The sequence below is a fragment of the Glycine max genome, chromosome 7 (assembly GCF_000004515.6).
Source record: "Glycine max cultivar Williams 82 chromosome 7, Glycine_max_v4.0, whole genome shotgun sequence".
Taxonomy (NCBI): Eukaryota; Viridiplantae; Streptophyta; class Magnoliopsida; order Fabales; family Fabaceae; genus Glycine; species Glycine max.
The window spans coordinates 21,213,804-21,227,006 of NC_038243.2; the positions used below are offsets into that span (position 1 = coordinate 21,213,804).

The 13,203-nt window shown below is 33.8% G+C and overlaps 3 protein-coding genes across 3 annotated transcripts; all 3 read left to right on the top strand.

Moving 5' to 3' along the window:
• The first annotated feature begins 1,679 nt into the window (after positions 1-1,679).
• Positions 1,680-8,296, top strand: LOC100795926 (long chain acyl-CoA synthetase 2). The gene is made up of 19 exons (XM_003530287.5): positions 1,680-2,244; positions 3,095-3,158; positions 3,468-3,557; positions 3,660-3,716; positions 3,858-3,906; positions 4,051-4,127; positions 4,734-4,773; positions 4,864-4,958; positions 5,088-5,252; positions 5,728-5,838; positions 5,938-6,025; positions 6,145-6,211; positions 6,285-6,360; positions 6,437-6,554; positions 6,769-7,014; positions 7,097-7,236; positions 7,425-7,607; positions 7,705-7,824; positions 8,027-8,296. Exons 1-19 carry the CDS (start codon positions 2,096-2,098, stop codon positions 8,072-8,074), a joined length of 1,983 nt encoding a protein of 660 aa, XP_003530335.1. The 5' UTR covers positions 1,680-2,095; the 3' UTR covers positions 8,075-8,296.
• Positions 8,297-9,244: 948 nt separating this feature from the next.
• LOC102664866 (uncharacterized) lies at positions 9,245-9,604 on the top strand. Its single transcript, XM_006584249.1, has one exon. It carries the CDS (start codon positions 9,245-9,247, stop codon positions 9,602-9,604), a length of 360 nt encoding a protein of 119 aa, XP_006584312.1.
• A 2,217-nt stretch (positions 9,605-11,821) lies between these two features.
• Positions 11,822-12,382, top strand: LOC106799274 (uncharacterized mitochondrial protein AtMg00810-like). Its single transcript, XM_014777465.1, has one exon. It carries the CDS (start codon positions 11,822-11,824, stop codon positions 12,380-12,382), a length of 561 nt encoding a protein of 186 aa, XP_014632951.1.
• The last annotated feature ends 821 nt before the right edge of the window (positions 12,383-13,203 follow it).

Here is a 13,203-nt window from a genome sequence, read left to right on the forward strand (position 1 = left end):
AAGTTTGACATAGTCATTTTGATAAAGGGTATAACTATCTGGACTATGTTTCTATTAGAGTTTATCATGGTCGTTTCAACAAATTTCCTCTTGTCGGGTCTGTTTAATTAAGATCACTTCAACCATCTGTTGAATTAAGATGTTTCTACTTTGTTTTGTTCTTTTGGTGGATAAGCTATGTATATTATTGTTAACCTAGACACGGCTCCGTATTGCACCTAATAATAAGTTTCGTTACACCTATTTCCAACTGCATGCATCAATTATTCCATTAATTAAGCCTTGCCCAACTAACTTGCAAACCTTTTTTTTTCCCTTCTGTGGTTTACTGCCCCCATTGATTATTTCTATTCTAGATTCATTTTTCAATCCAAATTAACCAACTTGTTATAAAGTTACAAATTGACAAATGGGAAATCGTGGTGGAGTATGCTAGAGACAGAAAGTACATTTTACAGCTAGCAAATATTAGGATGATGTAAATATAAATGAAAAAAATTGAGTACATGTATTTTTTTTTTCTTCTGAAATTCTCAAAACTGGAGTACTGAATGAAAAGCCGGCATTCATTGAGAAAATACAGAAGCAACTAAGCATTCAATTAAAGCGCGTGTTAGACACCTTCGTTATCCCTGTTCAATGTTGACTTAAATTAGCAAGATCAAGATAATGCATGATTTCAGGGTGCATCATTGGCCAGACAAATGGCTTCCCCATCAGTAATGGTGGTCATTAATTAATAGGCATGCATTAAACGTAGATAGAGATATTATATATAAGATTTTTTTAAGAGAAAATACTATCGAATTTACTTAGAATATTATTTGAGAAATTAAAATAAATATTTTTTTATTGAGATACACAAAATTAATTTGTTTATAATTATTTTTATATTTTCTTATAATTTTTATGATAAATATCTTTTCTATTTAGTTCTTTAATTAATGTCACAAAAGTACTGATTATCAATTTTTTTAATTAAGAATTAAATGTAAGTTTATTAATAAGAAATCTTCACTGTCATTACATATAAAAATATATTATTTTGTGCTAAGATTTCTATTCATGGGACGACGCTTTTGTTTCTCTCCAATTAATAAGAATAATAATAATACAAACAAAACCATATTAGAAAAAGAATTTAATTTTAACGCATGCAAAACTTTTTACAATATCAATATAATAAATATCACCTTAAATATAAATTTTGAAACAACAATAATATATATAAAAGTCAACAGCTACGAATATTTTATAATTAAATTATTAAAATAATAATTATGTGTCATAACTTCAAATACTCTTTTCAGTATTTTATATTTTTTAAACTTTTACACTGATACAAATAAAAATTCATAATAATCGGATAAAGTCATAAAATAATATATACTAGTATTTTATTGTGTTTATAATACTCATTTTCATTTTTAAACAACACCCAGTTTAGTTAATATTTATACTTTATATTAATTTTATGTACTGTATTATAGTTGTATTGAACACTATAAATATAAATATTAAAATTTATCCTATGTAGTACTCATATGCTTGCCTTTTCTAAAGCAACTTGATAAAGGATACTTCATTTTGGGGTGTATGAGTGTAAATAAAAAAGAAATGGAAGAGAGGGAAAATGATAGATATGATAAGTTATGTAACAGAAAAAGAAAAAATAGGTATATGTTGAACATTTTTCTTTGCATAATAGAAAAATGTTTTGTCTATTAGGAAAATGGGAAGGGTAGCTTCACCAAACTTTTGCAGCCAATATAAAGGCTCATGGAGGGTATGTTGCTGAAAATATGCAAACACAAAAGCCACAAATAGCTACTAGCAATAAAACAGCGCTACAAAAATTGTTCAGAAATTTCTGTACCAAAAAGGTAAACACTGAATTTATTGCTCTGGCTCAACCCCCCTTCCTTGCTGGCTCACATGCACATCTTTCTTTGAAGTTGATCTATCCATACATACCCCTTTAGCCTTTATTACAAGCCTCAGATATAACTACTTCACTTGTGACTAAGATCACTAATCATTATCATCATTCATCATCCCCTAGACAGAGTTCTGAAACATTCCATTCCATCTTACAATGCCAGAGGTTTACACTGTGAAGGTTGAAGAGGGAAGGCCTGCAACTGATGCAAAGCCATCAGCAGGTCCTGTCTATAGGAGCATTTATGCTAAAGATGGTCTCTTGGAGGTTCCTTCTGATTTTGAGTCCCCTTGGGATTTCTTCAGGTTAGTATATTTTTTTTTCTTTTTATCAAGTAAATGTTAATTATTAATTTTTGTTACTAAAAGGAATTCGAACCGATGATTTTTTACTTCTCTCTTCTTTCTTCAACAAGCCAACCCTATAACTCCTGCAGGTTACTATATATGATTTTGTTTACTTTTCTTTTTCATCAAATGAAGTTGTTATCATGTAAATTGAACAAGTCTCAACTTATCTATAATGCATTATGTTATTTTTGTAGGAGGATTTTAACCTTTCTGATGTGTTTAGTGACACACCAGAACATGACAATGCTAATCATTGAAGGGAATCTCTTCTAAATTGAGTAATTCACTTTATAGGGAAAACTGAGTACTCTTAGTCTTTAATAAGAAATCAACAATCAATATTACTTGCATATACAAGATAACCATGGACGTGTCAATTTTTACATCAACGACTATAATTAGTTAATTACTACTCATTTTTATCCTTACTCAATATAGACAAGCCAAATCCAAATGAAATATATTTAAGTGCAGCTTAGTTTTGCTTTTGGTACCGCATTAAGAAGTAACATTATTATTAGTTCTTGTTTTATCCAACTGTGCAAATACTGATTTTACTTTATAGCTTTTGTTTAACTAGTTTTTTTTAATCACTTTATTATAATTTCTCTATTTATCGGTTACATGAAATGTTCTTCATCTAATATATATATATATATATATATATATATATATATATATATATATATATATATATATATATATAAAATTTTGATGTGGCAAATGGCTATTTATGTCATAATTTTGTAAATAAAAAAAGAAAGTACACGTCACTTATTAGCAGTTTTGATGCTTCCTTTGGCAGGGACTCTGTTAAGAGGAACCCCAACAACAAAATGCTTGGTAGGCGTCAAAAAACCGAATCTAAGGTATCAACTTCATGTTTTTGGTTCCATGCACCATTTGTAAGGATTAAAATCACCTATTTTTTTTTTTTTTTGGTCCCTCTAATTAAAAAGTGACACAACACACTAACAAAAGTAATACTCTCATTCTTTATTGTTAGACTTTCTTCTTACATGTCATTTTTTAACTAACTTGAGGGAACATATAAAAGGATAGGAAATGGAGGCAAGTTCTCTTATTATGTACATTATTAAGAGTCTAAATTATTGGGGAAAAAAAATAATTCTCTCAAATTTTGAAAACATCATGTGAACATTGAGGTGAATTTACAGGTGGGTTCTTATACATGGCTCACGTATCAAGATGTTTATGATGCTGCCCTGAAAATGGGTTCTGCCATGAGGAGCCGTGGTGTCAATCCTGTGAGTTTCCAACATTCCTTGCTCTTTCAAGATATTTGCAATGCATATTGGAATCACTAAATTTTGAAATTAGTAATCTAACTAGCGGTTTTAAATAACAAGGGAGATCGTTGTGGCATTTATGGGTCCAACTGTCCTGAATGGATCATTGTAATGGAGGTATAGTATGACACTTTATGTCACCATATATTATGCTTCATTTAATCATTACCACAAAGTCTTATATCTTATTTTAAATTAATTTTCTTTGTTAATTATTCCAATTGGACTTCACCTGATTTCAACTTTGCTGTTTTGCAGGCTTGCAATAGCTGTGCAGCGTCATATGTTCCATTATATGACACCCTTGGTATGTGTTTTCTGACTAGACAAAAATGTTTCAGTGTCCTTGCTTTTATTATTTGAAACATTTCTGCTGAAGAATCTGTAGATACAAATTCGATCATATATCATCAACTAGGAAATGAGTTTGACTTGGGTTTATGCCTTCTAGGTCCTAATGCAGTGGAGTTTATCATAAATCATGCTGAAGTTTCAATTGCATTTGTACAGGAGAAAAAGATTCCATCAGTATGTTCTAGTTCTTTGAGCACAATCTTTTTGCTATTTCAAGTTGGACTACCTAAATCATTCACTTGTTCAATTATTAAGATGACCATATTAACTGAGTCATCCTGGATTTAGTGTAACAAATAGTTTTGCTGTTTTATTATTTGGTGATATGGCTTTGCTTAAAGCTTCAAACCACGCTAGGATTGTTTGGTTCTTCCTCACAGTTTACTCTCCCTCAAACCTCAGTAAATATGCATGACATGGAAGGATCATCATTCCATTGGTTAACATTTAATTTTCCATATTCTGGATGCTACTTTCAACACTTAACAATCTCCATCAGCTATCAAGTTATTAAAAATGTACTCTCCTAAGAAACTGTGAAAAGAAAGCCATTAGCATCCTTCTTAGATGAGTTATATGCACAAGTTATTATATGATACTACTGTAAGCCACTTGCTTAAAAGAGTAATGTAAAGTCAGGTTCATATTTTGAAGTTGAAAATATGCCATGCCTGCTGCAAGTCCTTTTCAATGTTGTCATTTACGGAATACAGTTGTAATTAGTTAGTTATCCATTGAATTTCTTGAAGTTCCCTAATGAACTAATATCTGTTCCCACAGATTCTGTCATGTCTTGCACAGTGTTCTTCAAATCTTAAAAGTAGGTGAAGCATTGTCATCTTAGTTACTCCTAGATTAAGGGTCTTACCTCCATTTTATGCTGACGAAGCTTTGTGTAATATTGGTGTAGCTATTGTGAGCTTTGGAAGTGTTTCAACCACACAAAAGAAGGAAGCTGAGGAGCATGGTGCGTCCTGCTTCTCATGGGGAGAGTTTCTCCAGCTGGTAAGATTTTAAACCTGGTTTTCAAATGCCTATTTGATGTTCAAAATAAGGATCATGAACCATTTTTTATGAGTACTTTGAGATATTAGTAAAACAGTTTAATATCTTCTCTTTTCTTCCTTCCTATAGGGATGCCTGGATTGGGATCTACCATCAAAAAAGAAGAATGACATTTGCACAATAATGTACACAAGTGGAACAACTGGAGATCCCAAAGGTGTTGTTATTAAGAATGAGGCTTTCATGGCTGAAGTGTTGTCTGTTGACCACATAATTATGTTAACCGATAGAGTGGTAAGAACTATTTTTCTTGAGATTAGTTTCATGTTGTATAGCTTATACTACTGCAAACACTGCCAGGCCAATCTTTCTTTGGCTGCCATGTTGATTAATGTCACAATGATTATGATGTAGCAACATTGGCAGCATAATAGTTAAAAGCTATAATGGGGAAATCAAACCCCAATCATTTTTCAATTAATGGATGGTGAAATCTTGATATAAAATAAGGTGAACAGAAGTATGCTCATTTGATGTATATAGTACATCTGCACATGGCCTGGAGGTTGTAAACAATTACTTTCATCACATTAGACTAAGGAAAGTAATGCTATTATCATCATTCCTCTCAGAAAAATATGGGACATATTTTAATCATACTCAAAATTAAAACCCTGAGAAGATGGGTATGAGAATCTAATCTTTGTTAAATTAAACACTATAGTGTTGAGTGCTGACAGTGACAAAAAATATTTTGTGATATTTTTAGGTAGGAGAAGACGATGTGTACTTTTCCTTTCTTCCTCTTGCTCATGTATATGACCAAATAATGGAGACCTATTGCATCTACAAGGGATCATCAATAGGATTTTGGCAAGGCGTAAGATTTTGATTGCGGTCATGGAATTAGTTTTTGGTCCATTCTTTAAGTGTTATGTTTTTAACGACTTGTGTGGATTGTTCTTGTTGATCCATGCAGGATGTCAGGTTCTTGCTGGAAGATGTTCAGGCACTGAAACCAACTATATTTTGTGGAGTTCCTAGAGTTTTTGACCGTATTTATGCTGGTAAAACAAGAATGCTTCTTATATGATCATCTTTGGTTATGTAAATCATGATCTTAAACAATGACTTTAAGATCCTTATCTTTGTTTGACTACATTAACTATAAGCTTTTCACTTGAAGGTATCAAAAGCAAAGTATCTTCTGCAGGAGGACTGCAGAGTACATTGTTTCAGTGTGCTTACAACTAGTATGTTTCATCATTAAACTCAAGTGTTTAAGTTATCTGTATGCATGTAAACTAATCTGGAGTCCAATGACAGCAAGTTAAAATCTCTGGAGAAGGGTCTTCCACAACACAAAGCAGCACCTCTGTTTGATAGGCTTGTGTTTGATAAGGTATAATACAACTTTAACTTTGTAAGTTCTTTCCATAAAGTTTGGTTCAAAACTGAAATACAGGTTTTATTGATAGACAAAACTAGCACTAGGTGGACGAGTTCGCATCCTGTTATCAGGAGCTGCTCCTTTGCCTAGGCACGTTGAAGAGTTCATGAGAGTCACGAGTGGATCTACATTATCACAAGGATATGGTATGATATATGAATCTTCTACTACCTAGAAAAGAGAATTTATCAAAGTTTTTGAATCAAGGGCTATATTTTGATAAAGTAATCTCTTAGGAGAAGATAGATATGATGGTTGAATCCTATAACACAATTATAGTATGATTTTATTGTCATGGTCACATGTTAACTGTGTACATGTGCATGTTCATAATAATTTATCATCATTTTGATGTGGCAGGTCTTACTGAAAGTTGTGCCGGGTGTTTCACGGCGATTGGTGATGTGTATTCTATGACAGGAACAGTTGGAGTCCCCATGACAACCATTGAAGCCAGGCTTGAATCTGTGCCAGAGATGGGATATGATGCCCTCTCCAATGTACCCCGTGGAGAAATTTGTCTGAGAGGAAATACCTTGTTCTCCGGTTATCACAAGCGTGAAGATCTTACCAAAGAAGTTATGGTTGATGGCTGGTTTCATACAGGTAAATCTAGGTTGTCCTGGATTCAAAAGTCACAGTGATTTGTTAATCCACAAAAAACTCACATACATATAAACCATTACAGGTGATATTGGAGAATGGCAATCAAATGGAGCCATGAAAATTATTGATAGGAAGAAGAATATCTTTAAATTGTCCCAAGGAGAATATATTGCTGTGGAGAATATTGAAAACAAGTATTTGCAATGCCCACTTATAGCATCGGTATGCTTCTTCAACTACAGAACAGTTGGCAAAAAAAGAGAAACAATAGTTATTATTCATTTTTGGTCAGATATTAAGTTTACTAGGAAAGTTAACTAAGAATTTAGCAAGTAGCATTCCAGTGAACCTAATATATTAAATTTATGTAATTCAATAATGGATAAGAAAAGAAATTCTTTCATATGCAGATATGGGTGTATGGAAACAGCTTTGAGTCATTCTTGGTAGCTGTTGTGATCCCTGAAAGAACGGTCATTGAGGATTGGGCAAAAGAGCACAATGTGACAGATGATTTTAAATCTTTATGTGATAATCTTAAAGCAAGAAAGTACATTTTGGATGAGCTCAACAGCACTGGTCAGAAACACCAAGTACGTTTATATAATTCATTATCGTATGCATGTAGTTTTTGGTTTTATGATATATTTTGCTCGTGTTACCTACAATTGACATGAAATAAACATTCAGCTTAGAGGATTTGAGCTGCTAAAAGCCATTCATCTGGAACCAATTCCCTTTGACATGGAGAGAGATTTAATAACTCCTACATTCAAATTGAAGAGACCACAATTGCTCAAGTACTACAAGGTTTGCTTCTTGTGCTGTGATAAAAATTTCGTAACTATTGACTATTTTAATTAGTAGTTTGATTTACAATTTGTACCAAATGTACATTAGTTTTGGCTTCCATGCATTAGCACCAAATACTGTTCTATAAATTCCTATAAGATGTTTGAGTGTCCATGACTTAAATAAATAAACATTACTCTTTGCCAACATTATTTTGTAGGATCGTATTGATCAACTATACAAGGAAGCAAAGGGAGCAATGGCGTAAACCATGCAGCAAGCGGCCATGCTATGTGCAACAATTTTTAGGATTTCTGCTAGTTAAGAAAAATCCATTTGGCCTTCTGTGTATTTTGGTTCATTATTGTATTGACTGAAGTGCAAAACCATAAGCATAGATAGAATAGGCCATATGCTGAAACAGCAGCTCCATATGTCATTCTTGTAAAAAATCACGTAAATAAATTGTGTGGCCCATGCAAAATCTGTATTTTCTTTTGGCACAAAATGCTTTATTCTTTCATTTTCTTGTTTTGTTAAGGTGTATTATTTCAAAAGTACGGTAATTTCTCAGAATACTATCATCTAATCCACAATCATAGCCACAAGAATATGGTGGAATGGGGTACAGTTGAATGGAAACTTGTAAATTGTGGTGAAAAGTTACTATATACAAGAATGCACAATCAAACATAGCATAACACACCCCTTCCCTTACAAATTCAGTATTACAAGCTTTACAGATTTACAGTTACTAGCATTAAGTAGGAAGTTAGGATTAGAAGATTATGGTTGAATCTGTTGAAATCGTGCATGCAATAGCTGCTTATGTGGATGTTTTAGCCAATTTTTAAAATTTAAAATTGTCTGTTGCTTAGGATCTATTTTGTAGGAGTTCTGATTTTGTTTTTTATCAGACTAGAAACTGTTTTAGTCATGCCTAGGGATTTTTTGTTTTGTATATTTAACTCTAACCAAGAGCAAATGAATAACAACTATGTATCCTTCATAAATATATGTGCTCTTCTCTGTTTTTGATCTAATATTCAACAAATTGGTATCAGAGTCATCATCTTGAGGGATCTGTGAGTTGAGAGAAACCATAATGGAAGCAGACACAACACACATAATACCACCACCAGTTTTTGATGGTGAGGAGTACGACCTATGGGCTGCAAGGATGACTACCCATCTTGAAGCACTAGATCTTTGGGAACCGATAGAAGAAGACTATGCAGTTTGTCCACCGCCTGAAAATCCTACAGTGGCTCGGATAAAGAATCACAAAGAGAGGAAGATAAGAGAGGCCAAGGCCAAAGCTTGTCTTTTCTCTTCTGTTTCAAAAATCATATTTACGAGAATTATGAATTTGAATTCTGCGAAGGACATTTGGGACTACCTCAAATCAGAGTATTAGGGTAGTGTGCAAACTAAAGGTATGAAGGCACTTAACTTGGCTACAGAATTTGAGATGCAAAGCATGAAGGAGACAAAAACTATCAAAAGTTATGCTGACAAACAGTTGAGCATTGCAAACAAGGTACGTCTCCTCGGTAAGGATTTTCCTAACGAAAGGATAGTGCAAAAAATAGTTGTTACTATACCTGAAAAATATGAATCCAAAATATCAGCATTAGAGGAGTCAAAAGAATTGTCAAATATCACCCTTGGAGAATTGGTAAATGCTTTACAGGCACAGGAACATAGGAGAATGATGAGACATGGGGTGGCAATACAAGGTGCTTTTCATATAAAAGCACAAAACATAGGAGGAGGCAAAGATAAGAAGAACAACTAATGGAAGAAAACAAGAAACCAGCTGAAAGCTCCAACAAGCAACAAAATGATACTTTTCTGCCTTGTCCACATTGCAAAAAAACAAACCACTCTAAAAAAAATGTTGGTGGAGGCCTGACATCAAGTGCAAAAAATGTGGTAAGCTGGGGCATGTAGAGCAGATTTGCAAGTCACCAGAGGAGGCAAAGGTGTCCATGGAGCAACAAGAAGAAGAACAACTCTGTTACAATATGTTTTGCTACAAGCAATAGTTCCAGTGATTCATGGTTAATAGATAGCGGTTGTACAAATCATATGATGAACTACCAAACGCTTTTAAAAGAGCTTGACAAAACCATTGTTTCCAAAGTAAAAATTGGAAATGGTGATTTCATCTCAGTCAAAGGAAAAACAACTGTTACTATAGAAAGTTTAACAGGTTTGAAACATATCTCTGATGTCTTATATGTGCCTGACATTGACCAAAATTTGCTTAGTGTGGCGCAACTAGTTGAAAAGGGCTTCAAAGTTATATTTGAAGGCAAATGGTGCTTGATTAAGGATGCAGAAGGCAGAAATGTGTTTAAGGTGAAAATGAGAGCCAAAAGCTATGTTCTAAATCTAATGGAGGAGGAGCAAATAGCTTTTTCAAGCACCTGCAACAACATTGAATTATGGCACAAAAGGCTCGGACATTTCCACCTTGCGGGACTTCTATACATGCAGAAACATGCCTTGGTGAAAGGTGTGTCATTGCTTGAAGACAAAATGGCTGATTGTGTAGCTTGTCAATATGGCAAGCAAATTAGATTACCATTTTCCCAAACAACGTGGAGAGCAACACAAAAATTGTAGTTAGTACATACAGATGTCAGAGGACCTCAGAGAACAACATCTTTGAATGATAATAGATATTATATTACATTTATTGATGATTATTCCATATTTTGTTGGATTTATTTCTTTAAATCCAAGACTGAGGTAGCTAACATATTCTAGAAACATAAAGCATTGGTGGAGAATCAAAGTGGTTGCAGGTTACGCACAATAAGATTAGATAATGGGAAGGAATATGCAAATGACACCTTTCACAAATTTTGTGAAGAAGCTGGCATAGAGCACCAACTCACTATACCGTACACCCCACAACAAAATGGTTTAAGTGAGAGAAAAAATAGAAGTATAATGGAGATGATAAGGTGTATGTTGCATGAAAAGGAGTTGCCAAAGAAGCTGTGGGCAGAGGCTGCAAGCACTGCAGTATTTTTGCTTAATAGGTTACCATCCAGAGTGCTGAATTTTTGGTTGTCTTTGTTTTTCTTTTGTACCACAAGTTAAAAGAGACAAGTTGGACAAGAAGGCAGAACCAAGAGTTTTTATCGGATACAACAATACTTCCAAAGCTTACTGAATTTTTCAACCATAAAATGGAAAAATTCTTGTAAGTAGAGATGTCAAGTTCATGGAAGTAAAGCAATGGAGTTGGGAGGAGTTAATAAAGAAGCAACTACCAGAAATTCCACAATTCATTGATGATGATATAAACAACTTTCCAGTTAGAGGTACAAGACTCTTATCTAAAATTTATGAAAAGAGTAATGTAGCTATCTCAGAACCTGCTGATTTTAAAGAAGCTGAGATGGATGATAAGTGGATAGAAGTAATGAGGGAAGAGCTAAAGATGATCGAAAAGAATGACACTTAGGAGCTAATGGATAGACCTCAACACAAGCAACCTATAGGAGTCAAATGGGTTAATAGAACTGAGCTAAATGCATATGGTTCCATAAATAAATACAAGGCTAGGTTGGTCGTGAAGGGCTATGCTCAAGTGTTCGGAGTGGATATTTCATAAATGTTTTCTCCGGTTGCACGCCTCAATACAATTAGAATGCTGCTTGCTTTGACTGCATAAAAGGGATGGAAAGTTTACCATTTAGATATAAAGTCTGCCTTCATAAATGGTTATTTGCAGGAGAAAATATTTATGGAGCAACCAAAGGGATTTCAAGTCAAGGGACAGGAGGAGAAGGTCTACAAACTAAAAAAGGCCTTGTATGGTCTTAAACAGGCCCCTAGGGCCTGATACAATAGAATTGATGATTATCTTCAAAACCTTGGGTTTATTAAAAGTCCAAGTGAAGCTACATTGTATATGTAATTGATGGGTACTAATTTAATCATAGTTTCTATCTATGTCGATGACCTCCTTGTAACAGGAAATGAAGAAAAGTTAATAATGGAGTTTAAAGTTGAAATGTTGCGAGTGTTTGAAATGACAGACCTTGGCCTGATGTCTTTCTTTTTAGGTATGGAGGTAAAGCAAGATCATGGTGGAGTCTTCATATGCCAAAAAAAATACGAAAGGGAAATACTCAAAAAGTTTCGCATGGAGGATTGCAAAAGCATTGCTACTCCAATGAACCAAAGGGAAAAAATCAGTAAAGATGACAGGGCTGATAAGGTAGAGGAGCATCAGTTCAGAAGCCTAATTGGTTGTTTAATGTATCTTACTGCAACCAGGTCCGACATCATGTTTGCAGTAAGTATGCTCTCAAGATTTAAGCGTTGTGCTAGTGAAATGCATCTTCAAGCTGTCAAATGGATTGTGAGATATGTCAAGGGGACCGTAGACTATGGTGTCAAGTACACTCACTCTCAGAATTTTCAGTTTCATGGTTATTCTGACAGTGATTGGGGTGGTTCAATTGATGATATGAAAAGCACAACATGTTATTGTTTTAGTTTTGGTTCGGGTATGTTTTCTTGGAGTTCAAAAAAGCAAGACATAGTGGCTTAAAGCACAATTGAGGAAAAATATGTGGCAGCCACTATAGATGTGAATCAAGCTATTTGGCTAAGGTGTATACTTGCTAATTTACAAAAGGAGCCTACATAAATTCTTGTTGATAATCTAGCAGCTATTTCCATTTCAAATAATCTTATTTTTCATGGCAGGACTAAGCATTTCAAGATCAAGTTATTTTTTTTAAGGGAAGTATAGAGAGAAGGTGAAGTTAAACTAATTTACTACAGAACTAAAGATCAAGGTGCAGATGTCTTAACAAAAGCTCTTCCAAAAGCTAGATTTGAAGCTTTAAGAAATAAACTAGGTGTCTGCAACTATTGAGGCAAGGAGGAGATTTGTTGAAACTGTGCATGCAATAGCTACATATGTGGATGTTTTAGCTAATTTTTAACATTTAAAATTGTTTGTTGCATAGGATCTATTCTTTAAGAGTTCTGATTCTATTTTTTTTTATCAAACTATAAACTGTTTTAGTCATGCCTAAAAATAAGGGATTTTATGTTTTGTATATTTGACTCTAACTCTATTTAAAGAACAAATGAATAACAGTTATGTATCCTTCGTAAATATATTTGTTCTTCTCTATTTTTTTTATCTAATCTTCAACAAAATCCCCCACTATTATACAAGGCACACCTGTGGCTTAATTCTATAATCTTTCAATTCTATCAATAAACTACACTGCCAATTCTTCAATTTTTTCTTTAATTCTCTCATCTCTTGGGCCCAACAATGTTTCTCAACAGACAACTTCTAGCGTGCATGAACTTCATAGGTCTCGCACGGTGCGAAAGTGAGTTTGGGCCGTGCGA

What these genes read in the sequence shown, in the direction of transcription:
- LOC100795926 (XM_003530287.5), top strand. Translation starts at nt 2,096, where the DNA reads ATGCCAGAGGTTTACACTGTGAAGGTTGAAGAGGGAAGGCCTGCAACT. An exon ending in ATAGGCTTGTGTTTGATAAG is followed by an intron (nt 6,361 to 6,436) that starts GTATAATACAAC and finishes TTTTATTGATAG; the next exon opens with ACAAAACTAGCACTAGGTGG. An exon ending in TGATGGCTGGTTTCATACAG is followed by an intron (nt 7,015 to 7,096) that starts GTAAATCTAGGT and finishes AAACCATTACAG; the next exon opens with GTGATATTGGAGAATGGCAA.
- LOC102664866 (XM_006584249.1), top strand. Translation starts at nt 9,245, where the DNA reads ATGAAGGCACTTAACTTGGCTACAGAATTTGAGATGCAAAGCATGAAG.
- LOC106799274 (XM_014777465.1), top strand. Translation starts at nt 11,822, where the DNA reads ATGGAGTTTAAAGTTGAAATGTTGCGAGTGTTTGAAATGACAGACCTT.